Genomic DNA, 26,386 nt, shown 5'->3' with positions numbered 1-26,386 from the left:
ATTCCTAGTGAGTGCTCTAGCTGTTGGACAAAGCTTAGTTACTTTATGGAGCAAATTTGGTGGATGGAAGGGTGTTCAGTTGCATGAGCCAAAGTTTACTGTCATATTAAGAACAAACAGCTCATCTGTGATTGGTGGTTGTCACCTTCAAAGCAGAGCTAGCTTACACATTTCTGATGTCCTGAAGTGGTTTTACCATGTCCAATAGCAGCTAACTGCTAGTACTAGTACTAAGTACTTCATTATTATTATTATTATTATTATTATTATTATTATTATTATTATTATTATAACATTTCTATGCCGCCCCTTGCCGAAACCTCGGGGCGGCTTACAACATGATAAAATACATTGAAATACAATAGTACATAATAAATTACCATTAAATATAACAATACAAAAAATACATTGATTTACAAATACAAAATTAAAATTATCAGTATAAAATAAAAATATAGGAGGGGAAAGAGAAGGAAGAAGAAGTTGCCCAGGCCAGATCATATGTTTTAACAATTGAAATGATGTTTAAATAGAAAGGTCTTTACCTGGCGCCGAAAAACCAGTAACGACGGTGCCAGGCAGACCTCTTTGGGGAGTGAATTCCATAGGTTGGGCGCCACCGCAGAGAAAGCCCTCCTCCGGGTACTTACTCTCCTAATTTCTTTCATGGAGGGTTCCCGGAGAAGGGACTCTCCCGCAGATCTCAAAGGGCGGTCGGGCATATACGGACGTAAGCGCTCGTGCAGGTAGCCAGGACCCAAGCCGTTTAGGGCTTTGTAGGTCATAATCAACACCTTGAATTGGGCCCGGGCTTCAATGGGAAGCCAGTGAAGCTGATGGAGGACTGGAGTCATGTGAGCATAACGCCCCGTCCCCGTCAGCAACCTGGCAGCTCTATTTTGCACCAATTGAAGTGTTCGGACTGTCTTCAGGGGAAGCCCCACGTAAAGCGCATTACAGAAGTCTAGGCGGGAAGTCACCAGCGCGTGTGTCACCGTCGCCAGGCAGTCGTATTCCAGGTAGGGGCGCAGCTGATTAATCAGCCGAAGCTGAAGGAAGGCGTTCCTCGCTACCGCTGTCACCTGAGCTTCCAAAGAAAGCTCCGGGTCGAGGAGTACACCTAAGCTGCGGACCTTATCCCTAAGAGGGAGTGTTGCACCATTCAGGACCAGGTCAAATCCACCCTCTCCGAAACCCGATCCGCCAACCAACAGGACCTCCGTCTTGTCTGGGTTGAGTTTCAGTTTATTGGCCCTCATCCATTCCCTTACCTCGGCCAAGCACCGGTTCAGCACAGCCACTGCCTCACCTGGATTAGTGGAGAATGAGAGGTAAAGCTGGGTATCATCAGCGTATTGATGATTCCGCAGCCCACACCTCCTGATGACCTCTCCCAGCGGTTTCATATAGATGTTAAATAGCAGAGGGGATAGAATGGAGCCCTGTGGTACCCCATGGCATAGCTGCCATGACGTAGAGACATGGTCCCCCAGCACTACCTTCTGGAATCGACCGTTGAGATAGGAGCGGAACCACTGCAAAGCAGTGCCTCCAACCCCCAATCCCGCAAGTCTATCCAGAAGGATACCATGGTCGATGGTATCGAAAGCCGCCGAGAGGTCCAGAAGAACCAACAGGGATGTACTCCCCCTGTCCTTCTCCCTGCACAGGTCGTCGTACAGGGCGACCAAGGCAGATTCAGTACTGTACCCGGGTCTGAAGCCGGACTGAAAAGGATCCAGATAATCAGTTTCCTCCAAGAGTGCTTGGAGTTGTCCCGCCACCACTCGCTCCAGCACCTTGCCCAGAAATGGGATGTTGGCCACAGGTCTATAGTTAGTGGCCATCTCTGGATCCAGTGACGCTTTCTTCAGGACCGGTCGTATTACCGCCTCCTTTAAAGGGGCAGGCACTCGACCCTCCCTCAGAGAAGCGTTAACCACTTCCAAAATCCAGGTCCCAATCCCGTGCTTGGAGTTATTTATTAACCAAGACGGGCAAGGATCCAATAGGCACGTGGTGGGACGTACTCTTCCAAGCACCTTGTCCACATCATTGGGCCGCAATAATTGAAATTCCTCCAGTAATTTTGGACCAGACGGTGGCATTGGCGACTCCTCAGAGACCTCTGATCCATTAGTGGAGTCCAGCTCGTGACGAATCTGAGCGATTTTCTCCCTGAAATGCCTGGCAAAGTCGTCACAGCGGGCCTTTGAGGGTGGCATCGGATCTTCCTTAGGACCCAGGAGAACCAGGCCTTGCACCACTCGAAAAAGCTCCGCTGGACGGCATTGTGAGGAGGCAATGGAAGCAGAAAAAAACTTCTTTTTCGCCGCCTTCACCGCCACAGCATAGGCCCGATAGTGGGCTCTCAAGTGTGTTCGGTCAGATTCATCCCGTGATTTCCTCCACCTACGCTCTAGCCGTCTCCCAACTTGCTTCATCGCCCGTAATTCAGGTGTATACCAAGGGGAAGAGCGGACTCTGCCCGGTGGGAGAGGACGCTTAGGAGCGATTGTGTCCACAGCCCTGGTCATCTCTCCGTTCCACAGTTCGACCAGAGCCTCGACAGGAGCACCAGTCTTGTCAGCCGGAAATTCCCCCAGGGCCCCCAGGAATCCATCCGGATCCATCCGGCTCCGGGGGCGGGCCCATACAATCGGGTCCGCACTCTTATAGAGGGAGAGGCCGCTCTCGAGCACAAACCTCACCAGGAGGTGATCTGACCATGACAGGGGAGTCAAACATAAGTTCTTCACCCTCAGGTCATCCTCTACCTGCCCCGTCGTGAATACCAGGTCCAGAGTGTGTCCACGTTCATGGGTAGGGCCAGTGACGTGTTGAGACAGGCCCATGGCCGTCATAGAGGCCATGAAGTCCTGAGCCGCCCCGGTCAGTCCAGACTCGGCATGGAGATTGAAGTCCCCCAGGACCAACATCCTGGGGGTCCTCAACACCAGGTCCGAGACGGTCTCTGTCAGCTCAGATAGGGAGACTGCTGGGCAGAAAGGTGCACGGTACACCAATAGAATCCCCAATCTGTCTCGTTCGCCCAACACCAAGTAGAGGCACTCCAGCCCTGGTCTCAAAGGGACCGGAAGACCCGTGAGAGAGATGGAGGCTCTGTAAACCAACGCGACTCCCCCTCCCCTCCCTTCTGGGCGTGAACAGTGTTGAACCAGATACCCGGGCGGGCACAACTGGGAGAGGGCAACATCCCCTCCCTCTCCCGCCCAGGTCTCCATTATGCTTGGCTCATTCATTAGTACTGGTTTCTCACTTCTAGGATTACAAAGACTTCCTTTACCCTAGTTGTTTAATACTTTGTATTTAGTTTTTTCATCTAGAAGATGCATGCCAGTACTACTCTTCCACTTGATTAGCAAAATCAGAGGTCATTTTGCCTTTATATTAAAAGGAATAGCAGTGGTGAGAATTAATTATATTTGAATAGTGTTCTTCATTTGGAAAAAACTACACTGTAAAGTACCTATTAACTCTGTTGGATTCTAAATTAATAGAGCAGGAGAAGCAAGATACTTGTTTTTGCACAAATTGCTATCAGCCATTTAATGTGTAGAAAATGAATTGCCTTGCTCAGACTGGGCTACTAAAACCGTGAATTCACTAAGTAGTTTTAATGAATTCCATGATGGAATCAGTCAATAGGCACAATTCAAGGAATGCTCCATACTATGGTTAGAGGATCTGAAATATATTGAAGGTTTGTTCATTCCTCTTCCTTTGCTCCCTGGATAATTTCCTTTCCCCTTTTCCATTTCTTGGTTTGCTCTAAATTTGGTAAACCAAGATTAGATAAAACAAGGTGTAATGGAGGAGGAAATTGACACACAAGCAGGAACACATGAGTCTTTAGCATGTTCCTGATCCACAGAATGGGCCGTTATGTTTGACATTGACTTGACATGAGAGATCAGATGTGCTCTAGTGAATGTTAAGCTGCAAACAGTGCAATAGCTTTCCTCACCTTTGAAAAAGAAATCATTGTTTTTTATTTTATTTGTGTGTTTGTCTCCCTGCAAAATAGACCTTTCGAATCGGGAGCCAGCCTCAAAACTTCCTGTTCATTCACTTACATTCTCGACTTCCCTCCAGCATAATCCCCCTCTTTCTTTCCTAGTGTTCACTTTGGTTTTGTGTTGCATATGCATTTATAATCCTAGTTTGTAAATGTCCTTCAACCTATGGCTTCAATTTGTAATTTACCAGGGAAATTGTGTGGTTGAAATGAGTCTGGCTAGTACTGCAAAGAGCATAGGAGGATTCATCTGAAGAGGGAAGGGAAGGAGCATCATTCAGGAATCTGGCTGTACATCTACAAACCATGGTCTGGTCTAAGCCCAGAGTATTATCTTTACACTGCTTATTGTGAGTTTCAAAGCCTTCAAATAATAATGCACATACTGATATGGCAATAAAATCCAGTGGTATTAATTCTGTAAGAGTTGTGAATGTTCCAAAATTGTACAGATGTTTTCCATATTTGTTGCTGTATACAGATTCCATTTCACTGTGAGGAAAGCTAGAGTTTCTAGATTAGGCAAACTGTTTATATTGTAGTAGAGTACCAAATATCTATGCCAAAGCTCAAGTTCTTTCCATTGCTACAAACATTCCAGTCATTGTTCAAAGCATTACATTTGCAGTAATGTCAGCAAGCCAAACTGTATACCAAAAATGGCACATGGTTTAAAAGATGCTGCGAAGTTTCAGCTCCTACAAAGAAGTGTTTTTTTTCCCAACTGGGCAGGACAATTGTAATAATGCTTTTTGTTCTTGTGGCTTGCATGGTATCAAAACAGGAATCGGCAGTTTTAGAACCCAGTAGGGAGCCGTTTTAGAACCCAATCTAGAAAATCCAAGAGCTCTGTTAAACCCCAGTTTCTGGAGTGTTGCTTTGACAGATTTATCAATTGTAATTGACAAAATTATATGTACCTGTACTTTCCCAGCTCCATGAATCCTCTCTGGCAGGGAAATACGCTGTGTCCCTAACCACAGCATGACAGATTCTCCAGTGTTTTCACCCCTTCGATTATTTCTGAATCTAGTGTAGTAGTTTTACCATGGTGCATGAGTGAGACATTGGGTCCATTTAGCTGTGGTTGTGCAGAATGAGTATGCAGATATATTGTTCTGAGGAGATAGGGGGTGATACCATGATCCTTGTAGAACAGGGAAAGGAGGACCGTACCAAGGATTTTCAATGAACTCACACTTTTGGGGAAGATTATTTTCACTGAATCCTCCCTCCCTCCCTCTTTCCTTCTGTGTGACCCCTATAACTGTACCAGTCTGTTTTTCCTCCGAGAAGCCCCTGGTCTCTTGCAACTCCACAGGAGATCTTTATTAAGGAACAACAGAGTTTAGAGGCTTGGTGCTATTGCAAGAAGAGCTAAAATTTCTGTTTCCTTTGGAAGACACTTGTATAAGGGTTGCTGATGGGGTGGGCTATTAATTCTAAATGAAAAAGTAAGGAACTAAGCTAGTAGCATGTGGAGTGGTGTGCTATTATAGAAGACAAGTTCCTGAGAAGCTGCAGGGGGACTTAGATGGGCAATGGTATGTTTCAACAGTATTTTATATGGAGAAAGTACATTATTTTAGTAAGTGTAATATAGGCTGATGCGAAAGACAACTTCTGTAGTTGTAAGATGTTCTTAATGATGGTACACATGTGGGTAATGGGTGCAAATGCACTCTGAGATAGCTGAATAATGTTTGACACAGATGTTTAAGTGATTGATTCAGCTGTTGATTTCAAGGAAAATGGTGGAAGCTCACTCTCCCACCCATTGATAGCAGTGGTGTCATTCTCCGTCTTTTATCCTGGTAGCACTTTACTTCAGGGCCACATTACTTCCTTGACATGCAGATACACAGAATGTACCAAGGGACAATCACATCTTGTGCAGGGTCTTCCTCCAAATCCAAAAGTGTGCAGAGGGAACACCAGCATGCCATTAAGCAGCCAAAAGCACATGCTCCAAAGAGTCTAGAATGGATAGCTAACATTCTGTTTGACCATTCACAGATAATGCCATGAGCTACAATTGAAGTGCAAAAGCTCGGTCTCCAAGAATAAGGGGTTAAATAAAGAAACTACTTAACATAGCAGAGGGACTGGTGAAGAATCTGCCTGTGTCTAATTTGTCTACTAAAGGTGAGTTTCAGAAGATAGCCATGTCATGGCTTCTTCCTGAAACCCTTAAATAAATGTCCCTAAACCTCCTGTTAGAGCCCACAAGTGACTGGAGGACTACACTTTGAAAGCCCTCACCACCTGAGGAAGCCCCAATTCATGGAAGTTCTGCGTTCTTTTGCTTTCTTCCTCCCACCCTTATGATGTCAGCAAGGTAGAACTCATTCTGCCTGAACTCAACCTATTGTGTTCAGGCTGCAGTGGGCAGGTTTTGGTTCATAGAACAAATTCAGCATTCATTCTGCTAAAAAGTACTTGCAGATGAGCAGGGCCCACTTGCCAAAAAGTTGACCTATTGTTATAGTTCAAAAATGGGAGATTACTGTGGGGTACATTGAGTGAAAAGAGAAGAAGAAGAAAGATTGAAGAAGCAGAAACTGTTTTAAGCATGTGAGCAGTACTTGTGATACAAGCTCCACATTGGGATGGTTAAACTTGGAGTTCTGGCTTGATCAGGGGTGTTACCCTTGATTGTCTTCTTATCCTCTTCCAACTAACCTTTTCAGAGGTTACTTATAGAAAGGGGAATTTCTGTAGCAGAAGCCATTTTGAAGTATTATATCAGAGACCCAGCTGCCTTCTGCTGTTACCTAGCAAGATTAAGTAAAGAGAGAGTCTCTAGGCAGCAGAACAATTTATTTCTGTCATAAAGATAAATGCAGGCTGTTCTGATTCTTCTGCAACCAAATCTACTTAAGAAGTTGATTTGGTTTCCTGTCAGCCTTGTGTTCAGTTTATGCTTACTTGCTGAGCAGTGATAAAGTTAAGGGTATTCAACCATTTCTTATCCAGGGCAGGAGGCCTTCCTTTGGCTTTTTAATCTTTAATACCTGTTTGACATAGCTGTTATTATTGCTATGTATGCTTCTTTTAAATTTTATCATTTTGTGTATTTTCACAATCACTCAATATAGGTCATATGTATTTAATAGTTGATCTGTAATTTATGAGTATGTAAATAGAGAGAAAAGGAGATGAAAAGTTAATTTATACATGTTTTTATAGACTGCCTATAACTGCCGAGGACTTCCTAGGCGACTTATAGTACATAAACATATTAAAACAAAATAAAACACATAAAAACCTATTAAAACACAACGGATTAAAACATCTATAAAAGCAATTTTTAAAAAAGGGCCACAGCATTCAGGGCTAAGTGTTAAAAATGTCCTTAAAAGGTATGTCTTTGCCTGGCACTGAAAGGAAAATAAAGACATTGCTAGGTGAATTTTCCTAGGGAGAGAGTTCCAAAGATGGAGAGCAGCAGCAGAAAATGCTCTTCGCCTAGTGGCTACACCTCTCCTTAATAAAACAGATAATTCTTTTAAAAATAGCCTTTTGCGCATTATATTGGCACACAAACTGGGAGCATAACTTTTTATCTAACCCTTTTCCTGTTTATTTGCAAGTTGTGAGGGTTGTTATATTTTATGGAATGATCTTTTTTTTGCATGTGAGAGGTGGGCACCATTTGGTTTATTTGATTTTCATTTATTTCATTTTCTGTTTCCAAGCCTTTTTTCATTTCATTCAATGTGGTATTGTACAGCATAATAAATATTAGTTGAACCTCTGAGGATAGTTATGCAATGGAATAGATTAGAATAAAGACATATGTTCTACAATTCTAGGCATTTATAGCAGAACTGCATTTGATTTGATTACTTGTTGATTTCTCCATTTCTGATAAGCCAAATTAAAACTTGTAAGATTGAAATCTTGGCAATTTCAGACCATTCTCCAGTTTGTTTGGTGTTTCAATTTTCAGATTTGCCTCAACTGCTGGATTTTGTCACTTTGATGTTTCTCTTTTTAATGTTAAATAATCAGATGTTTGTTAGCTTCTTTGTTCCAAAACTGCTTAGTTTGCTCACTTTCTGTATTGTTACATGACACCTATATTATGATAACTTACAAACTGAGCAAGGATCATACTTACTGGAGAAATTCATATATATATATATATATATATATATATATATATATATTAAAATTTTTAAACTAAGACTAAAAAAACATCAACCATCACAAACATTAACATGGATTCACTGGGTCAACCTCCTACTACATATTTTTTAACATTCTAATATCAAATTCCAGTTAATCATAGTTTGAAAAACATCTCTAAATTTACGCCAAGTCCCGTTTCTCCAGCCAATTATAAAAAGAGTCCCAAGTTTGATAGAAATCAGTATCCTCTTTCTCCTTCAACGATAAAGTCAGTCTATCCATTTCTGCACAGTCCAAGATCTTTCTACTTACTGGAGAAATTCTTGTTAATTTAAATCAATATTAATGTATTGACTGGAATTTGGCCAGCATTGGACTACTATTGTTTCTTTGGATGCTGAAAAAGCTTTTGACAAAATGTATTAGACATTTATTTTTGTGACATTGATACATTTTTTGCTTCCTGTTAAATTTTAGAAATGCATTGAAAGGTTTTATTCAACCCCAATAGCTAAAGTGATGAACTGTGGGTTCTTCTCAGCCCTCTTTCCACTTGGAAGAGGGACGAGACAGAGATGCCTGCTTTTTCCATTGATATTTGACTGTTTGGACAGAATGTCAGTATTCATGACTTTATTCATAATTGTTTAGAATCCAAAAATACCCTTTATTCAAATATTTATTACTGTTTATTTCACAACTCCAAGTGTCAATTCCTACTGTGATACATTTGATTAATGCTTGTGACAAACTGGCTGTTCAAAGCCAAAATAGATACCAATTGGAGATACTCTTTCATACAGCCAATCGGCAAGTTCAGTGGTGAACAGAGATTATAATTTACTTGGGACTATTAATGCCTAGAAATACATAACAAATGATTGGGTTAAATTTGAATATGCTGCTTAATGAAATATCAGAGCATAGGTTGATGAGTATCTTTGAGATTCAGTGTGTAGGTAAGGTTAATACACTGAAGATGACTATCATACTCAGGAGTGTTTACATGTTTTGTGGGATTACTTTATATATAGATATTATTTTTTTATGTAACTTACTGTTTTGTTAATTTTTCTGGGTTTGCTCAGTGTCAGCAGTATATTTGAAAAGGATGTGACTTTCTATTAAGGAAGTTAGATTTGGCTTTCCAGACTTGATATATCTATCATCCAGCATATTTACTAACCTGTACTAAATTTTAATCTTTTCCACTCAGGATAATTTTACTCCATGGTCATTTTTTGAATCCTGTAGTCTGGATCCTCTTTTTAAATAGATGACATTTGGTTCTGGGCATAGTAAAATGGATAGGGTTTCTCCTCCTTCTAAGGGATGAGATGTGTGGTGAATAGCATACCAGTTACAGGTTTTTTTTCCTAGTCTTGCATGCTAATTGGCCAAATCCAGATTTCAAAATCAGTTTAAAAATGTGCTATACTTGGCTCGACAAGTTGATTTTTGCTTTGGATCACCTAGTGAGATAAGAGGAAGAATTCTTGTCATGTTTTATTTGCCTGCCAAATACGATTTACCTGCAGTGGTGAGGTAGCAGTACACACGATTGCAACATTTGGAGGTATCTAGGTTTGATCTTACAGGTTTTATGGCTTCAGAGTCTCCTCGATATTTATTGAGGCAGATTAGTTTTATAGACCCACGAACCATGATTATAAATATTTGCTATTGGCAAATCAATCTGATACATCAGAAGAATGGAGTAGGAATTTGGAATGTCTTCCAGTTCACTTGTTAGTTTACAGTCTATAGCTGAAGTTTCAGGTGAAACATTTGGTCTAAGGAAATGGGTTTCCATGACTATCTGTAGGGAACTACACAGCCACTGAGACACATGTTGCCAGGTGTGTCAAGTAGATCCCTAGAGAATATCTAGGTCCCTAGATGAATATCTCTAGCAAAAAGCCATGAATATTTCTAGGGAAATATTCTATATCTACACAGCCACTGATGATGATGCGTCATCTAATGCATCACATAGTTCCATAGTTCCTGCAATTCATGGCTTTTTGCTAGAGATAGTCATGTAGGGTTTATGACAGTCCAGGTGTTCATAAGTATAGCTTGTTCATAACCCGAATATTTATAACCTAAGGACAACATGTTTTCTTTTTTCCTTTCAGTTTTATTCATATTGAATGTAACATCTTTGCAACATAGCATGTGTAAATGATTCAGATTGGAATGGAGTGTAGTGTTGAGAGCCAGTGTAGTATAATGGTTAACATTGCACTTGGACTCAAGAGACTTGGGTTCAATTCCCCACTTAGCCATGAGGCTCACTGGATGACTTTGGACAAGTCACTCATGGAGTTGTAAGGATAAAAGGGAGAGGCAGGTTATGTGAGCTCCCTTGGGTTCCCTGCAGGGGAAAAATAAATGATTTTGGTTTTTGTTTTAAATGGAATCTAGAGCCTGAGGTATTGGGGGGGGGGTCTGTATCTGGGGCTTTGCTTTCATTTCCATTTTGGCAGCTTCTTTAACTACATTTTAAAATCTCACACATTGCAATAGATAACACTTGCTAACCCTGATCTGCGATCTAAACATTTTTACTTGAAGACAGATTCCCTTTATTTCATTTGGTATTTTAAATATATGTGCTAAAGATGAGAGCTTTTGTCTCTCTTTTCCTTTTGCAGGTACAAATCTATGAATTGGAGGAACACAAAATTGAAACCTGGAGGGGTAAGGACACTTTACATATTGCTTAGTAAGAACGTGATCCACAAAACCTGTTGTGCAGCACTCTGTTATGCTATTGCCCTTCTTGCTCCCTTAGCCGGAGATCCCAGATATTCTGGGATCTGCTAGCTGATTGATGTGACTGTGGGAAGCTGTTTCTATTGCTCATACTTCAGAACAGCAGACACTGGGACATCTTGTTCCAGGTTGGGAATTGAGACTACTTAGCCACTTTTAGCAGTACTGGGGTAGTTGATGGGGTTTGTGGGGGGTTCAGCTACCTGCATTGGTGCTGGAAAAGGTCACATTGGTGCAGCAGTTCAGAGTTTTATGGATCACTCTCTGTAGATTTAAAGAAGCTTTCCTGGAGGAAACTTGTGTGAAAAGAAGTTTATTCTTCATCTAATTGCATGCTGAACCTGTAAAGAAGTTTTATAAGTGTGAGTGTTATTTCCACTTAATCCTTTGTTCCCTCTTAATCATTATATTCTTCTACTTTTGATGCAATGTCTCTCTCCAGTGAAAAACACAAGTCCTTGCAGTCAATGAGAAAAGATAACTGCCATGGAAAATGCTGTCTTTGGATCTGTCTCTGTTAATGAAAGTTCTTGATGTTGTTCACCTTTTTCAGCATGACAGTAATAAAAAAGAGGCACAGAATGATAAAAGTGATGAAGATGTATTCAAAGTAGATGAACAGTTAAACTTTAGAAAAGCAGAAAATGCCAACTGTATTTCTAGGAGGAAATTTCACTGAAATTTGTTGGTTGTATTTCACAAAACAAAATCTCTGAATTCTGAAGAGATTAGTACTGCTTAGATTAAGGCATACAAGAGTGTGCATTGTCTTTCCTTTCCCTCCCTCCTTAGCAGGTCATGCCTTGGGGAACGATTATTAGATGAAACTTCTAAAATGTTCAGTTATGAAGATGTGTCCTTACTGCGTGTTATGAAGCATAGAAAATGTTGGAAGTTCATTTTATGACCCATTTTAAGACAATGGTGGCTTTTGATTCTGTTTATTTCAGTAACTTGAAATACTTCTCTAAAATAATCCTGTTATAAGCTTGGCAGACTGCACTATTCATGGCGGCCATGTGCATGATTATACTGACCTCTGGTGGTCACTCTCCCAAACCTGGCCATTTTTAAAAATGCAGCTGCCTCTAGTGTCACTTTCACAAGCAGTGCTCAAGGCAAGGTAACATGGTTGAAACCAGTTCTTTTCCCTTCTTTCCTTGTGACTGTTTAACCATTTTGGCATTAAAATGTCAAGGGATGTCCATTTCCCTACAGAAGAGAGACTCATTTTTATTAAATATTAGTGGTTCTGGTGATGATGGTGCTGTGTTTGGTTTTATGAAACATTGACTTTGTTTTTTAATTATACAGAACTTTATTTACAAGAAACCTTTAAGCCTTTAGTGAATATTTCGCCAGATGCAAGGCAAGTTGTGCTTTTCTGTTTTTTACTTGTTTTGATGTAAATTGTATTAATGTATCCATATTTCTGTAAGAGACAACTTAAAACTGATGGCACCTAGGTTAAAAGTTGTTGTTAGAGCCTCATGGGAAACTTTATAGCTTCTGTTAGAGTAACTTTTTCAAAACTAAATGCCGTTTCTTGATCACACAAGAAATATTAAGTGCATGAGCACCGTGTATTTTCTTTTCTACCATTCCTGCTTCATTGTACATGTGTTGCTTTTATCTATTGATGACTTGTTAGTACAGCTTATACACAAAGCTTGTTTGGTCATCATTAACAATCCATTCTGTGTATAACCCTTTGACTCATATTGTCATATAACAAGAAAGCTTTTTGTGATGCTGTCGTCCATTAGTTTTAGTTTGCATTTGAATCGTCAGGTCACTGTAAAAAATAACATTTTCATCTCCCTTTCCCTCCAAATATCAAAATGTGTTTTCCTCTCTCTTAGCACTTTCCTACTTTGGTTTATCCATCAGGTTTTTATACAATGTTAATAATGAAGTATTTTCTAACTGTGAAATGGCTGGCTAAGGCATGATGAAAGCTATAGGGTTTTTTTCCTGTTAAAGCGTGCATAGGATTTCAGTCTTCAACAGTTTGGCCCTGTGAATCTTTCAGGAAGTGTGGCATGAAGAACTTCTTGGATATCAAAGTAAAATATACTAATAGTTGCAATAACTTTCTCTGCAGCCTTTTTGATGCTGTATATTCATTGATCAAAAACAAAATACACAGATTGCCAGTTATTGACCCTGTGAGTGGAAATGCACTTTATATACTTACCCATAAAAGAATACTCAAGTTTCTCCAGCTTTTTGTAAGTAAATTAATATTTTGTACTATTGCTTACAATAACCAAATGTTATATAACATCTGTTTATGAACAGTTATATTGACATAATCTCAGCTTCTCTTCTTTCAAAATTAATTTTGTTCATACAGAAATAGGTGTGTTGAAGAGCCAAAAGCACTCTCATTGTCTCTCTTCATGTAGATGGTAACTAATAATGTATACTTCATATTGCAGTGTGCACATCTATAGTAACTGTGCAGAAAGTGCTTTAATTAGTCGAGTTGTGCAATCAGGTATTCCCTGAAAAGGAATCCAGCTGCTTTTACAGATCCCACTTAAAAGCACCTTGTTTGTGTGAGGTATGGGGAATGACTGACATCAGGGCCACTTGAGGGAGGAAAGCACATGCCTGCCTCCACTAGTCTCCCCGTCACTCACCAGTGACCTGCTGTGTCTGCCCCCCAGATGCTGTATCTGCCCCTCTCGCCCCACCATGTCTTCTCCAGATGCCTTGTCTCCCCATGCTCCACACCTCCCCAGTCCCTACCCTGCTGCAAACCACGTCTCCCCACAACGTCTTTTTCTCATTCCCTGCTGTATCTCATACACATATTTGCATTTCCACCACTGCTGCTGTTACAGCTGCTCTCTGAAGAGCCATGTAGACTATAAGAAGTGGCCCTCATGGCCCTTCAGAGAGCCAGCCAGATCATAATGCCTAGTTCTGCTGGGGTCCTTCAGAGCCAGGTGTTGAGGGAACGGTGTCCCTGCAGGTCCGCAATATATGTGATGTCCAGTGACATCCTCTCGCATGCTTGGGTATAAGGAAAGGATCCCTCACAGCCAGGCATTTGGGCCTGTCCAGCTTTTCAAAGAGCCAAACCAGACACTTTTTGTCGCTGATGTAGCTCTGAAGAGAGACCCCATTTTCTTGATGATCTTGAGAGGATCCACAGGACAAGCCAGAGGGCAGGTTCCTGCACTAGAGAGTCCTGCTGGTTGCTGTCCCCTGTGTCATTTGCCATGGGTGGTCATGGGTAGGGGAGCTTCTCTGGAGTATCTGTTCCTGAGCTGCCATGCCAGGCAGCTGTTCTGGAGAGCCCTGGCAGCTCCACTCTCCTGCTGTAGCAAATCTCCAAAATGTCTCTCATCCAGGTGCTCACCCACTTGGATGCTCTTACCTGTCCAGCAGTGCTATAGGCACTCTCCTGATGGGCACAGAGCACATAATTTGCCATTCCTCCCACTCTTCCCTTTCATGTGGCAGGGTAGGATAAATGCTACTTTCTTCTTTGACTAAACCACAGCTTCTCTTTCATGCAAACTCAGAACAAATATCTTAGGCTCGTATGTTTCTTGTATAGATTGTGTAGCTTTACAGATGTAAAATATGCCTTCCAAACAAGTGGTCTTTGATTCTTCTAGGTGTCAGAAATGCCAAAGCCTGCCTTTATGAAGAAAAATCTGGATGAGCTTGGGATAGGAACATACCATAATATCGCCTTTATTCATCCAGACACTCCTATCATTAAAGCCTTGAATATATTTGTAGATAGAAGGATATCGGCACTACCTGTTGTGGATGAGTCAGGTGTGTATTAAAAAATAGAAATGCTATTGTATGAATAACGAGCACTTATTTTGCTCATGGTTCAGTTGTGAGTACTAAATGCTGGGAACCCAAGTATTTGAGAAAAGTCAAAGGAGAAGAAGGCTTCTTGAACATGGTCATCATTTATTCATCATTTATCTGAATTAACAACTATGCTAGCAGACTGTGGTATGGCAAAATAGTTTTCTTCCTCATTAGCTTTTAAAACTTGAAGGCACATCTGCATGTATCCTTTTTTCTATAACCAAACCCTCATCAGACCCTGTGAGAACTAGTCTTAAAAGCTTGATGCTGCTGTTTTCTGTCATGTATCAGTGTGGCAGCATTACTCTTAGAAACACTCAAAGCTGCCTTGTACTGAGTCAGACCACTGGACCATGTAGTGCAGTATTGCCAGCATTGACTGGCACTAGCTCTAGGATTTCAGGCAGGGCTTTTTCTGGCCCTGTGTAGAGATATCAGGGATCAAGCCTGGAAACGTCTGCATGCGGAGCACATGCTCTGCCAGTGAGTACTTCCGATTTGCAACAGTGACTCCTGGTAATTTTACTTTTTTATCTCTCTCACCACCTTAATACTCAGATAATGCTTAGAAGAACATGGGTTGTAGTAGGCAATTCCATTTTTTGAATAAAAAAAATGTTATCCCATGAATGACTTTTTATGCTGGAATTGTTCATGCTGAAAGCTCACTGTGTATCCTGATAAGCTGCACTAGTATCTCTCCCTGTCCTAACAACCCAATCCTGTTCTATTTATAAGCATTAATAGAATGGCAATTAAATCTGTGTATTTTACACACACTTATTTGGAAATAAATCCTATTGAACTTAAGACTTATGTCTGTGTAGTTAGACAAGGGATTGGTCTGCACATTTGTTAAAAATGTATTCGCTCACATACTGCTGAAACATCATTTTTGTAGTATTGGTGGTAAACAGTCACCAATTTCACACTGGAGTTTACAGACAATGTTAATATTGTTTCGATCTGAAGTTAGGTGGTTGTTCTTTCCAGTTTTCCCCTTTGCCTTCACTCTCTATCCCTTCCCCGGCGTGTATTGGTATTGGTACTAGTATTACTATATTCTTTCTGGGACTTCTCTTGCCATGCATAAGCTACTGTTAATGTGCCCTGAACCTTTGGGATAGGATTGAATCTAATTACAAAGTTAGTAATACTTTACACAATTATTTCTGAGATACAAAACTATAAGCTATTGAAAAGTTTTAAGCTATCAGTAAAATTAAAAACAGGAGAAAAATCCTTTAAAAACTAAACAGAGTTTTCTTTAAATCACTCTGGAAACCATGTGGAACAAAAAGGGTGTTAACACCTCACCTAAAACTAAACAAAGAAGGGCCCAATATAACCTGCTTAAGGGGAGAGTTCCACCAGAATACCTAGAGCGTGCTGCTGTAGTCTAAGCAGGAAGTGGCATGGATGGTTCTTCTTTGTGGTCTCTGTGATGCACATGTGGGTTTTATGTACCTACACAGAATAGAGTTGGTAACATTTTAGAGCTAAGCAGAGCTTCTGGCAGGAGCCACACGCCATCTTCTGCCCCAGGTATGGCTCTCACCCATGTCTCCTTTCTTTCTTTTCTGCTGCAGCTACAGACAGCAGTTTGAAATGTTCCCCTGATGGCAGTATTTATTCTAACCTCTTCTCCTTTTTCCTTTTTGCTTGCCACTGAAGCACTTTGCAGAGCTTTCTTTCTCTCTTGTGTGCTCTCTTCCCCAGCATTCATATGGAGAAAGTGGCTACCCAGCCAGCTCCTCAGTAGCCCCCAGAAGGCCAGTACTGACACTTTCATTTGTCTTTCTAGAGCAGCAGTGTGAGGTTGGCCTCTCATGGTCAGTACAAAGCATAAAAAAGCAGTTGAAACTGCTGAGGTTCCAGGAACAAAAACAAAGAAGGCAAAGATGTCTTGTCAAATCAAGTTTGATTCCAAACCAGAACACTCCCCCAGCCCCAAATCACCCACCATACTCTATCACACATGGTCTCTGAAATCTCCTGCTGCATTACCTACTGGTCCCACTACAACAGACCCCTGCCTCTCCTTGGATATCTTCATGCACAGTGCCCCTTACTCAATCCCTCCTTCCCAGCTTCCATCGACTGCTCAAGCTGTGCACACTCCAGCATTGATTAATGAACCTTCATCAGCACAAGAGAGTTACTACACTTAGTCTTCTTCCTTATCCTCACTTCTGCCGTGACTGTACTTAGTGGACAGCACAGTCAAGGATCTGAATCCCTTATGCCTGTCTGATATCATCAGACCCTATATTGAACAGATCCTGAGGATGGCCAAATGTCTCAGCCTATAGCTCAAGCTACCACCAGCTCTTCTCACTAACACCAAGTGTTTTATATGGTTCAGGCTGACATGACTTTACCGATATTGACATCATTGCTAACAACACTGATCCTTGCCTTAAAACAGTTATGAACAGAAGCCTCCACTCTCCTACCTATGTCTCCCAAAACTGAAAATCTTTTCAGAGTTTACATGCATGACTGCTTGGTCCTTTGGAATGGAATGGAATGCATGACTTCTCATTCCTGTGCCTAATTCCATCATTGTGGATGCATCTGAAACAAGGTTTAAGCATAAGACATATTGATCACCCATGGACATGAAGGGCCAAAACCTCAACACTATTGGTTGTTTAAAAAACAACAACTTTTCTATCCCTGCAGATGGCCAGTTACCAAGCTGTATGTTGGCCTACTAACAATTCCTATGGGACAAGGTGGCTCCTCTGTTCATCCACTTCCCTGAAGACACCAAGAACCTCATCATGATCTTTCAGGTTGAGGGTCACAAACTAGCAAGTCAGTAGATTAATCCTATACAGCATATTGTGGCTTGTGAATTAAAGCCTATGGCAGCAGCCATTTCCCTAAGAGGCATGCATGGCTCTGTACATCATATCTACACCAGGAGGCAAAGATGAGCATAGAAGACCTCTTTTTGATGGGGATGGATGATAGGCTTGACTGAGTCCAAAATAGCAAGGCATCAGCTTGTAAAAGGAAATAACACCCCATTCATGTATAAAACAGTTCCCTCAATCCCACTGATACTGGCATTGCCAAATAGCACAATGCCAGCAGTACAAATTGGCCTCTATCAGAACACCAAAAGAATCCTTTTACTCCTCTCTCAACTCTAGACAGATGATTAAATACTGCCCTCCTAACCATGGGAACAATGCCAACCAAAACAAGCAGAGTCTTTGACTATATCACAGAAGAACTTCTTGCCAAATTGCTCTTTCCCACAAGAGACAGACACCTTTCCTCCATGTCTGGGAGCACAGCACATCAGACAAGTGGCACCATTAATGAAGGGTATTGTATAAAATTCAGTGAATTCTTCATCGTGGCCTCTGTGCATCACACATACGGGTGCTGTGCCTGCGCAGTGCCTTTGGCTGGAAGATTGATAGCTAACGGGTTTTTTGGCGGGAAGCTCCGCTCCCCCTCCCTCCCATAGCCTATATAGAGCGGAGCGTCTGCCATTTTGTTCAGTCTTTGCGACCGCCGTTCATTGTGCCTCGTGCCGCTTTCGCTCTCGCTTTGACTGTCCCTCGCTTATCTAACCAGTCCGTTTGTTCTTCCCCAAGTTACAAACCCCTTTCGATAGTTCTTGTTGTTCTCTTGTTATTCTCTTGTTATTCCTTCATTCTCTCTCTTTTCTCTTCTAAAAAAAAAAACACCAAAAATATATTCTTACCCTCTGCACTATCTGCTCTTTTTCCTTTCTAACGATGGCGCAACGAGCGGCCTTCCGCAAGTGCGTGGAATGCAGGTCTAAAATGTCCCCTGCGGACCCGCATGACCTATGCCTCCTCTGCTTGGGGGAAGGGCATAGGACAAACAAATGCTCGCACTGCCTGGCCTTCTCAAAACAGGCCAGGAAGAATCGGGGGAACCGTCTCAGGAGACTTCTGTGGGACCGTGCACTCCTACAATCGGACCCACTAGTCTCCCACCCTGCTCCGACTGTGGCTACGGCTACCCGTCCGCCCCCGCCTGCTGTGCTGGCTTCCTCCTCCAAGGCTCCACCCTCATGCCCTTCTGATGAAGCTGTGTCTGCTCTGGGCGATCAGCCTGCTTCCACACCAAGGAAGAAAAGTGAGAAGCGGAAGCACAGCGGCTCCGATAAGCCGTCTGAGCGCAAAGAACCTAAGAAGGATAAGGCGGGAAAGCCTCCTCGGAAGCCTAAGGAGCCAGAGCGCTCTAAGCACCGAGACTCAGATTCGTCGGCCCTCTCGGTCCTGACGGTTGTCGCGGTACCTACACCACGGGGCCCGACGCGCCAGGAAGCTATGAAGGTCACGCCCCCCCCGGGTCCCCTCATCAAGTTGTGGAACCAGCATTGGAGTCCATCTATGCTCCACTTAGGGAGTCCATTTCCAACGGGGAGATTAGGGATTCCCCTCCTAGGGCTAGGTCCCCCATGCCTATGCCCTCAGCCGGACTGGATGCTGTGACGGGGATGTCTCCTCCTGGAAGCCGCAGAAGTAGATTGTCTGAGAGGAGATCTGGCGAGTGGTACCATCCTCACTCTTCTTTTCACCATGGATGAGGGGACTACCACTCCGTCGGACACTGTCTGGCCCCTAGGGGTTACTCCTCTCCTCCACCTCCTCAGGACCGTCCGACATCCTCAATCCCGAGACGTGCCTCTGCGATGCCAACCAGGGAGAGCAGCAGGTCCATGTCACCAGCGGAGTCTTCTTCCTCTGTGCCCCCATACTGTGGGGTTCATTCTGATGGCTCTGACGTGGACTCCACATCACCGGATGTCGTGACTTTCCAGAGTCCTGGGTCCCCTGATGAATCCTACATCTCCTTCGGGGAACTGATGTTGCAGCTGGTCTAGTCGTTGGAAATTGATGCCATACCACAACCTGGCCCAAGCACCGACAAATTTTATGATGTCATTTGCAGGAAACAATCGGCATCGATAGTCTTGCCGCTCATCACCACCTTGCGGCAAGCTATGGTGCAGCCGTGGGACCTGCCTAGCCATCCACAACTGACTTCGAGAAGGTTCGAATCCATGTACCGGGTTCGGGAGGAGGACATCCCGTTTGTTCTCCGTCATCCAAGACCAAACTCAGTCATGGTTGAATCCTCCCAGGGCAGGGAATTCAGGGGACACACCATGCCCCAAGACAAAGAGGGCAGGAAAATCGACTCCCTAGCCCGCCAGGTCTGTGCTGTTTCTGGACTCGGCGTGAGGATTTCGAACTATGAGGTGACACTGGCTCGATACCAGTATTTCATTATGCAACGCCTCAACAACGTTGTTTCAACTCTCCCAGGCAACCAAGGCGACCTCGTGAAAGTTTTAATTAAAGAGTCTATGCAGGTCACGGTCCAGCAATTGTCCACTGCCCATCATCACATGGACACAGACTCTAGGGCCCTGGTCGGTGCCGTCTCCCTCCGTAGGCATGCGTGGCTATGCAACTGCAATTTTCCGGATGAGACAAAAAGACACATAGAGGAAATGCCCTTTGACGGATCCGGTCTTTTTCATGCGAAAACTGACCACAAACTCAAAAAGATACACAAAACCAGGATGACGGCTCGGCGGATGGAACTTCAACCACAAGCTCGATGTAAGTGCTGTTGGACCCGTCCATCGTACCGTCAGTCATACCAACAGAGGCAGCAACCTCCATGCCAACAACAACAGCAACAGCGCCGCCGTCATCACCACAGCGCTACCAACAAGCCTGTTGTCACTTCGACGCTGACAGGAGGTGACGTTGACAGGAGGGGCCAACCATTCCTCTCCTCCATAACCCACCCACCCCTCATTTGGGGACCGGCTGAAAGGCCGACTCCCCATTGGGAGTCCATCACATCTGATCGGTGGGTGTTATCACTCATCCAGCACGGATACTGAATAGAATTCGACATCATTCCTTCTTCGGGCCCGATTCGGTTCACCCCAGCCTCGCCGGTACTGATTGGCGAAGTTCAACAGCTTCTTCGTAAAGGAGCGATTCGTCAGTTAGCTCAAACGGAAGGATTTCATGGATTCTGCTTGAGATATTTTACAGTTCCGATGCGGGACGGTGGTCTTTGACCTATACTTGACTTAAGGGGTGTCAATAAGTTCATCACCCCACAAAAATTCAGGATGACCACCCTTCAAAATATCTTACCGTTGCTGAGGAGAGAGGACTGGTTTGCCTCATTGGACTTGAGGGACGCCTATTTCCACATTTCAATCCATCTGTGTCATAGGCGTTTCCTCCATTTTGCTGTTGCGTCTGAAGTATACAAATTCACGGTGCTACCATTTGGACTGGTTACTGCACCTAGCGTTTTTACAAAGTGTATGGCTCCTGTCTGCGTTTCTACGACTGCGAGAAGTCCAGATTTACCCTTATCTTGACGATTGGTTGCTAGTCTCCCAAACCAGACAAGGACTTATTGCTGCGATACAGACAACCTATTCCCTACTGCAAAATCTTGGACTTCGTATTAACAACGAGAAATCTTCTCTTGTTCCTACACAAATTATCATGTTCATTGGAGCTCGCCTAGACTCTGTGATGGCAAGAGCATTCCTCCCACAGGACCGACAGCAAGCTCTTGCTCAGCACATCCATTCGATCCTATGAGACAGGACCGTTCCTGCCCGGTCCATACAGAGACTCTTGGGACATATGGCTGCGTCAGTTGCCGTTGTCCCACATGCCAGACTTCATCTCCGTCCTCTCCAACTCTTTTTCAACAAAGTGTTCCGGCCACAAAGCAACATTCCGATGAAATTACTTTGGATCCCATCTTCTGTCCTTCACTCTTTACTGTGGTGGACAATTTTGACCAATCTAAATGTGGGGGTGCCTTTCCGGCCCCGATGCCCTTCGATATCTCTCGGTACCAATGCATTCCTGCTGGGATGGGGAGCAGTGTGCTCCGACCTACAGACTCAGGGCGTATGGAATCAACAAGAATCCAGGAATCATATCAATTTCCTAGTACTCCTGGCTGTATTCAAGGCTCTACGCTAGTTCGAGGACATTCTTCGGGACCGAGTAGTTCAGATAACCTCAGACAACATCACCACAGTCTTTTATCTGAACAAACAAGGAGGGACAAAGTCACCAACTATCGATGCAAATCTGGGAATGGTGCATCCCGAGAGACATTACTCTCTTGGCAGTACACCTTGCGAGTATGGACAATGTGGAAGCCGATCTTCTGAGCAGACACATGTCCGCATCTCACGAATGGGAACTAGACCCCCAGACATGCAACCACCTTTTCTATCACTGGGATTTTGCAGAAATAGACTTATTCGCCACCCAACAGAACAGGGTATGCGAGACTTTTTGCTCAAGAGTGGGAATCGGACACGGATCATTAGGGGATGCCTTTATGATCCCTTGGAACAATCGGAAAATTTACGCTTTCCCTCCGATCCCCCTCATTATGAGAGTGATATTGAAGATAATTCACGACGGGGCCACAGGACTGCTGATCACCCCTTGGTGGCCGCACCAAGCCTGGTTTTCTACACTTCTTCACATCTCTCAAGAAGAATATCTTCATCTTTCACTCATTCCGTATCTCATTACCCAGCGAGAAGGCACGATTTGCTATCCAGATTTAACGTCATTGAAATTGACAGCCTGGAGAATCCGAGTCAGTGTCAACTGTACCGACAGCATCTACACGTGATTTGGATCCTGTCCCCGGATCCGACACATTGCTACACGCTTTGAATCCATTCGTCTTTCCTGAGTCATCGGATCCAACGAACGTTCAGTCGGATTCGACAATTTTTCATCCAGACATTCAGCACACTCTTGATTCTGCGTTAAAGCCGTCAACACGGAAGTCATATGCAGCTAAGTGGCAATGCTTTTCTACCTTTGCCGAGTCTTGTGCATTCCTTCCACTCTCAGCATCTATACATCAAATCCTTCAATTCCTATTAGAACTTCACCATTCTGGACTGAAGCCGTCTTCTATAAAAGTTCACGTGGCAGCAATTTCCTATTACCATGGCACAGTTCGAGGTTCATCCATTTTCTCTCAACCACTTATAAAGAGATTCCTCAAGGGACTTTATAACCTTAACCCGACGGTCAGACCGGTGATGCCTACATGGAGTCTTTCCGTGGTCTTACAGGCGCTTACAAGAGCTCCTTTTGAACCCTTGGCGACCATCGATCTGCATCTTGTTTCCTGGAAGATGGCATTCCTGGTAGCAGTAACATCAGCTTGAAGAGCTAGTGAGCTCTGTGCTCTGCGGGTCGATCCTCCATATTTAAATTTCCACAGGGAGAAAGTTGTCTTGCGAATGGATCCATCCTTTGTTCCCAAGGTGACTACCTCCTTTCACATGGGACAGGACATTGTCTTACCCGCATTCTTTCTGTCCCCAACGAATCTGCTCGAGAGATCTTTACATACTCTCGAAGTATGGCACTGCCTGGCCTTCTACAGATTGAGGACCGAGTCTATCCGACGTTCCAACAAGCTCTTTGTCAAATACTTGGAACAGAATCAGGGTCTTCCAATTACCACTCAAAGACCCTCTAAGTGGATAGTTCATACAATTACTCTATTCTATCAGCTGTCCAGGATTGACTTACCTACAATTCCAAGGGGTCATTCTACTAGAGCTGTTGCTGCTTCTTCTGCCTTCGCGTTGGGAGTTCCAATTGACGATGTCTGCAGAGCTGCCACTTGGGCTACTCCATGTACATTCACTAAGCATTCTCGGCTGGATGTTCATGCAATACAAGACTGCTCCTTTGGCAGAGCCGTTCTTTCGTCTATTCTTCGTTAACAACACCTCCCCTCCTCCAATAAGGGTAAGCTTGCTAATCTACCCATATGTGTGATGCACAGAGGCCATGACGAAGAAAAGCAGGTTGCTTACCTGTAACTGATGTTCTTCAAGTGGCCATCTGTGCAGTCACATAACCCACCTGCCGGCCCTGCTCGGTGTCGGTGAATGGAAACATTTTCATCGGTACCGAACCGTTTTCATTCACAGTGCTGATATCATCTTAGTAGGGACTCCTTTTTTCCACATGGGGGCGAATGTTTGGTCTTCAAAGACTGAACAAAATGGCGGACGCTCCGCTCTATATAGGCTATGGGGGGGAGGGGGAGCGGAGCTTCCCTCCCAAAAAAAGTTAGCTATCAATCTTCCTGCCAAAAGCACTGCGCAGGCACAGCACCCATATGTGTGATGCACAGATGGCCACTCGAAGAACATCAGTTACAGGTAAGCAACCTGCTTTTACCCTGCTAGGGATCTTTTGTTCCATTCACCCTACATCAGTATCCAAGAAAGAAATTGCTACTCTTCTGTGTGTGGATGTGATATATAAGATGCCCCTCACTCTAAAGGCATGAGGTTTCTTTTCAAGATACCTTACTATCCCCCAAAGGGAAGAAAACCTTTGCCTTATATTGGGCCTTCCCAACATCAGCAGCTCCATATACCTCCACAATTTTAAGGTATTTTTGCCATACTTTCCCTCCTTTACCAGGAAGAATGTTTCACTACCTTAAATCTTAGAAATGTCTGTTTTCATATGGCAATCCACCCCAGGTCAAGTTTGTTCCCCAGATTCATGCTGGGCGACCCTCCCCCCTTCCAATGTAAGGTCCCCTTGTCTGGTCTTGCCATTTTTTGACTCACAAAAATGGTTTAGCCAGATCTCTTTCTTCACCTCACTCTCAGTCTGGAGTATTCCCTTAGATGGTAGAAGTTTCTTAAAGGCCTCACTAACTTATACCACCAGCTATGGCCCCCACTCCTCTGTGGGGCCTTTCAGTTTTGCTCTCTCAGTTAACTGCCAAACACATCAAACTATATTGCCACTATAGACCCATGTCTCCTTAACTACATCAGCTGTGGAGTTGCCCTTGTGTTCATTCATAGGGCTTCAGAGCTTTGTGCCCTTTGACATAAACCACCTTTCCTTACATTTGTAAGCATAAAGTCATTCTTTAACCCAATTGTTTGTTTTTAGCTGAACTCATATCCCAGTTTTACCCAAACCAGGAAGTAGTACTACTGCAGATAACACAAGATTGGGTGGGATAGCTAATACCCTGGAAGACAGAAACAAAATTCAAATTGATCTGGATAGGTTGGAGCGCTGGGGTGAAAACAACAGCATGGAATTTAATAGGGACAAATGCCAAGTTCTGCACCTAGGATAAGGTTAGGATCCAAGCCCAGAATTACAGATGGCCTTTCCAAAAAATAGCTTCACGTGGGTATTAAAAGGCATAGGAGACAAGCAGAGCCTTGAGAAATCTTACGGTGTTGAACAAGAGTCCTTCAGCACCACCATTTGCTGGTGCTCAGCCAGATAAGATTGGAACATATGCAAAACAGTGCTTTAAGTCCCATACAAGCCAAGCATTGCATAAGGATGCAATGGACAGGGTAGTAAATGCTTCTTAGAGAACCAGCAAGGATCTGTTCCCCTGTCTAACTTCCAGTGGGGTTCATCCTCTAAAACTATTTCTGTTCCACAACTAGGCCTCAACCCAGATTAAAACAATACATACTCAATGGTTCAAAAGTTTTATTTTCAACTTGGTCTTTGTATATTCATGAGCTTATTATTTGCCAGTTCACAGTATTCTCTTGGCATTTTACCTCCTTTCATCTACAAAGCCATGCAAGCAAGAGAGTTCTCTCTTCCACTACCAAGAAAATTGCCATCATTGTTTGACCTAACAGACATTTTCATTAACCTTCATATTCATGCCATGCCACAAAAAAGTAGCCAGTGGGGCTATTTGCTTTGTGGGAAATAAGAGTCCTAGTAAAATATAGCAAACCTCACAGTCTCTGGCACAATAGACACCTTCCACAGTTAAGCCAGTTGCAGCCTTAAAACAGACTAATATGGTCGAAACAGGTAGGAGATGGAGAGCAGTGAGGCCATCTTATATAACATGAAATTCACTGTGTACACATGAAAATACTTTGCTTGACCTTGCAAGAAAATCTGCCGCTTGATTCATTTATGAGACAAAAGTAATAGAAAATCAGACCAAGAAAAGAATTGTGCTAATTAGCATGTGTGCTAATGCTGCTAAATTTACAGTGGTGGAGAACCTAAAATACTTCTTGAGAATTCCTAATAACTAAGGTTTAAGAATCAGATCAGATCATCCTACCTATCCTGAACTTGATTGTACTTCACTATCTGGCTGATTTCAGAGGCAATCCAGCAGGCCATACCTAGTATGACAGTACCTATTATAATGAAAACAATATTTAATTTTTATTAGAATGCAACATAACTGAAACTGTATAAACTTTGTATTTGCTTTGTCAGTTATTTACTGACACATTATAAAAATTTCTTGTTTTCCATTTTTTAGGAAAAGTTGTAGATATTTATTCCAAATTTGATGTAATAGTAAGTATTATTATTTTATGTATTTTGTTAAATATTTCTGTGATGCTGTTTGATAATATAAATATTTCTGTTTTTCTGTTTGGTAAATTTTGGCTCAGATGTCATAATTACTTAGCCTTGAAGTGGTTTTCAAATTGTAGTTTAGGGAACCCTGGGCTTATTTAGTATG

At 43.0% G+C, this 26,386-nt stretch overlaps 1 protein-coding gene across 5 annotated transcripts in view; it reads left to right on the top strand.

Moving 5' to 3' along the window:
- The window catches only part of PRKAG2 (protein kinase AMP-activated non-catalytic subunit gamma 2), a 240,642-nt gene that overhangs the window by 201,583 nt on the left and 12,673 nt on the right, over nucleotides 1-26,386 (top strand). For all 5 annotated transcript variants that reach the window (XM_044424712.1, XM_044424714.1, XM_044424713.1 and 2 more), the window contains 5 exons: nucleotides 10,831-10,876; nucleotides 12,266-12,320; nucleotides 13,056-13,182; nucleotides 14,584-14,749; nucleotides 26,180-26,217. In XM_044424712.1, the coding sequence (XP_044280647.1) occupies nucleotides 10,831-10,876; nucleotides 12,266-12,320; nucleotides 13,056-13,182; nucleotides 14,584-14,749; nucleotides 26,180-26,217 (432 nt within the window). The remainder of the gene's footprint in view (nucleotides 1-10,830; nucleotides 10,877-12,265; nucleotides 12,321-13,055; nucleotides 13,183-14,583; nucleotides 14,750-26,179; nucleotides 26,218-26,386) is intronic.

This window comes from Varanus komodoensis, unplaced genomic scaffold (genome assembly GCF_004798865.1).
Source record: "Varanus komodoensis strain SLA01 unplaced genomic scaffold, ASM479886v1 scaffold15, whole genome shotgun sequence".
NCBI classification, from domain to species: Eukaryota; Metazoa; Chordata; class Lepidosauria; order Squamata; family Varanidae; genus Varanus; species Varanus komodoensis.
The sequence above is the reverse complement of the archived record's forward strand: the minus strand, read 5'-3'. Positions and strand labels throughout refer to the sequence as shown.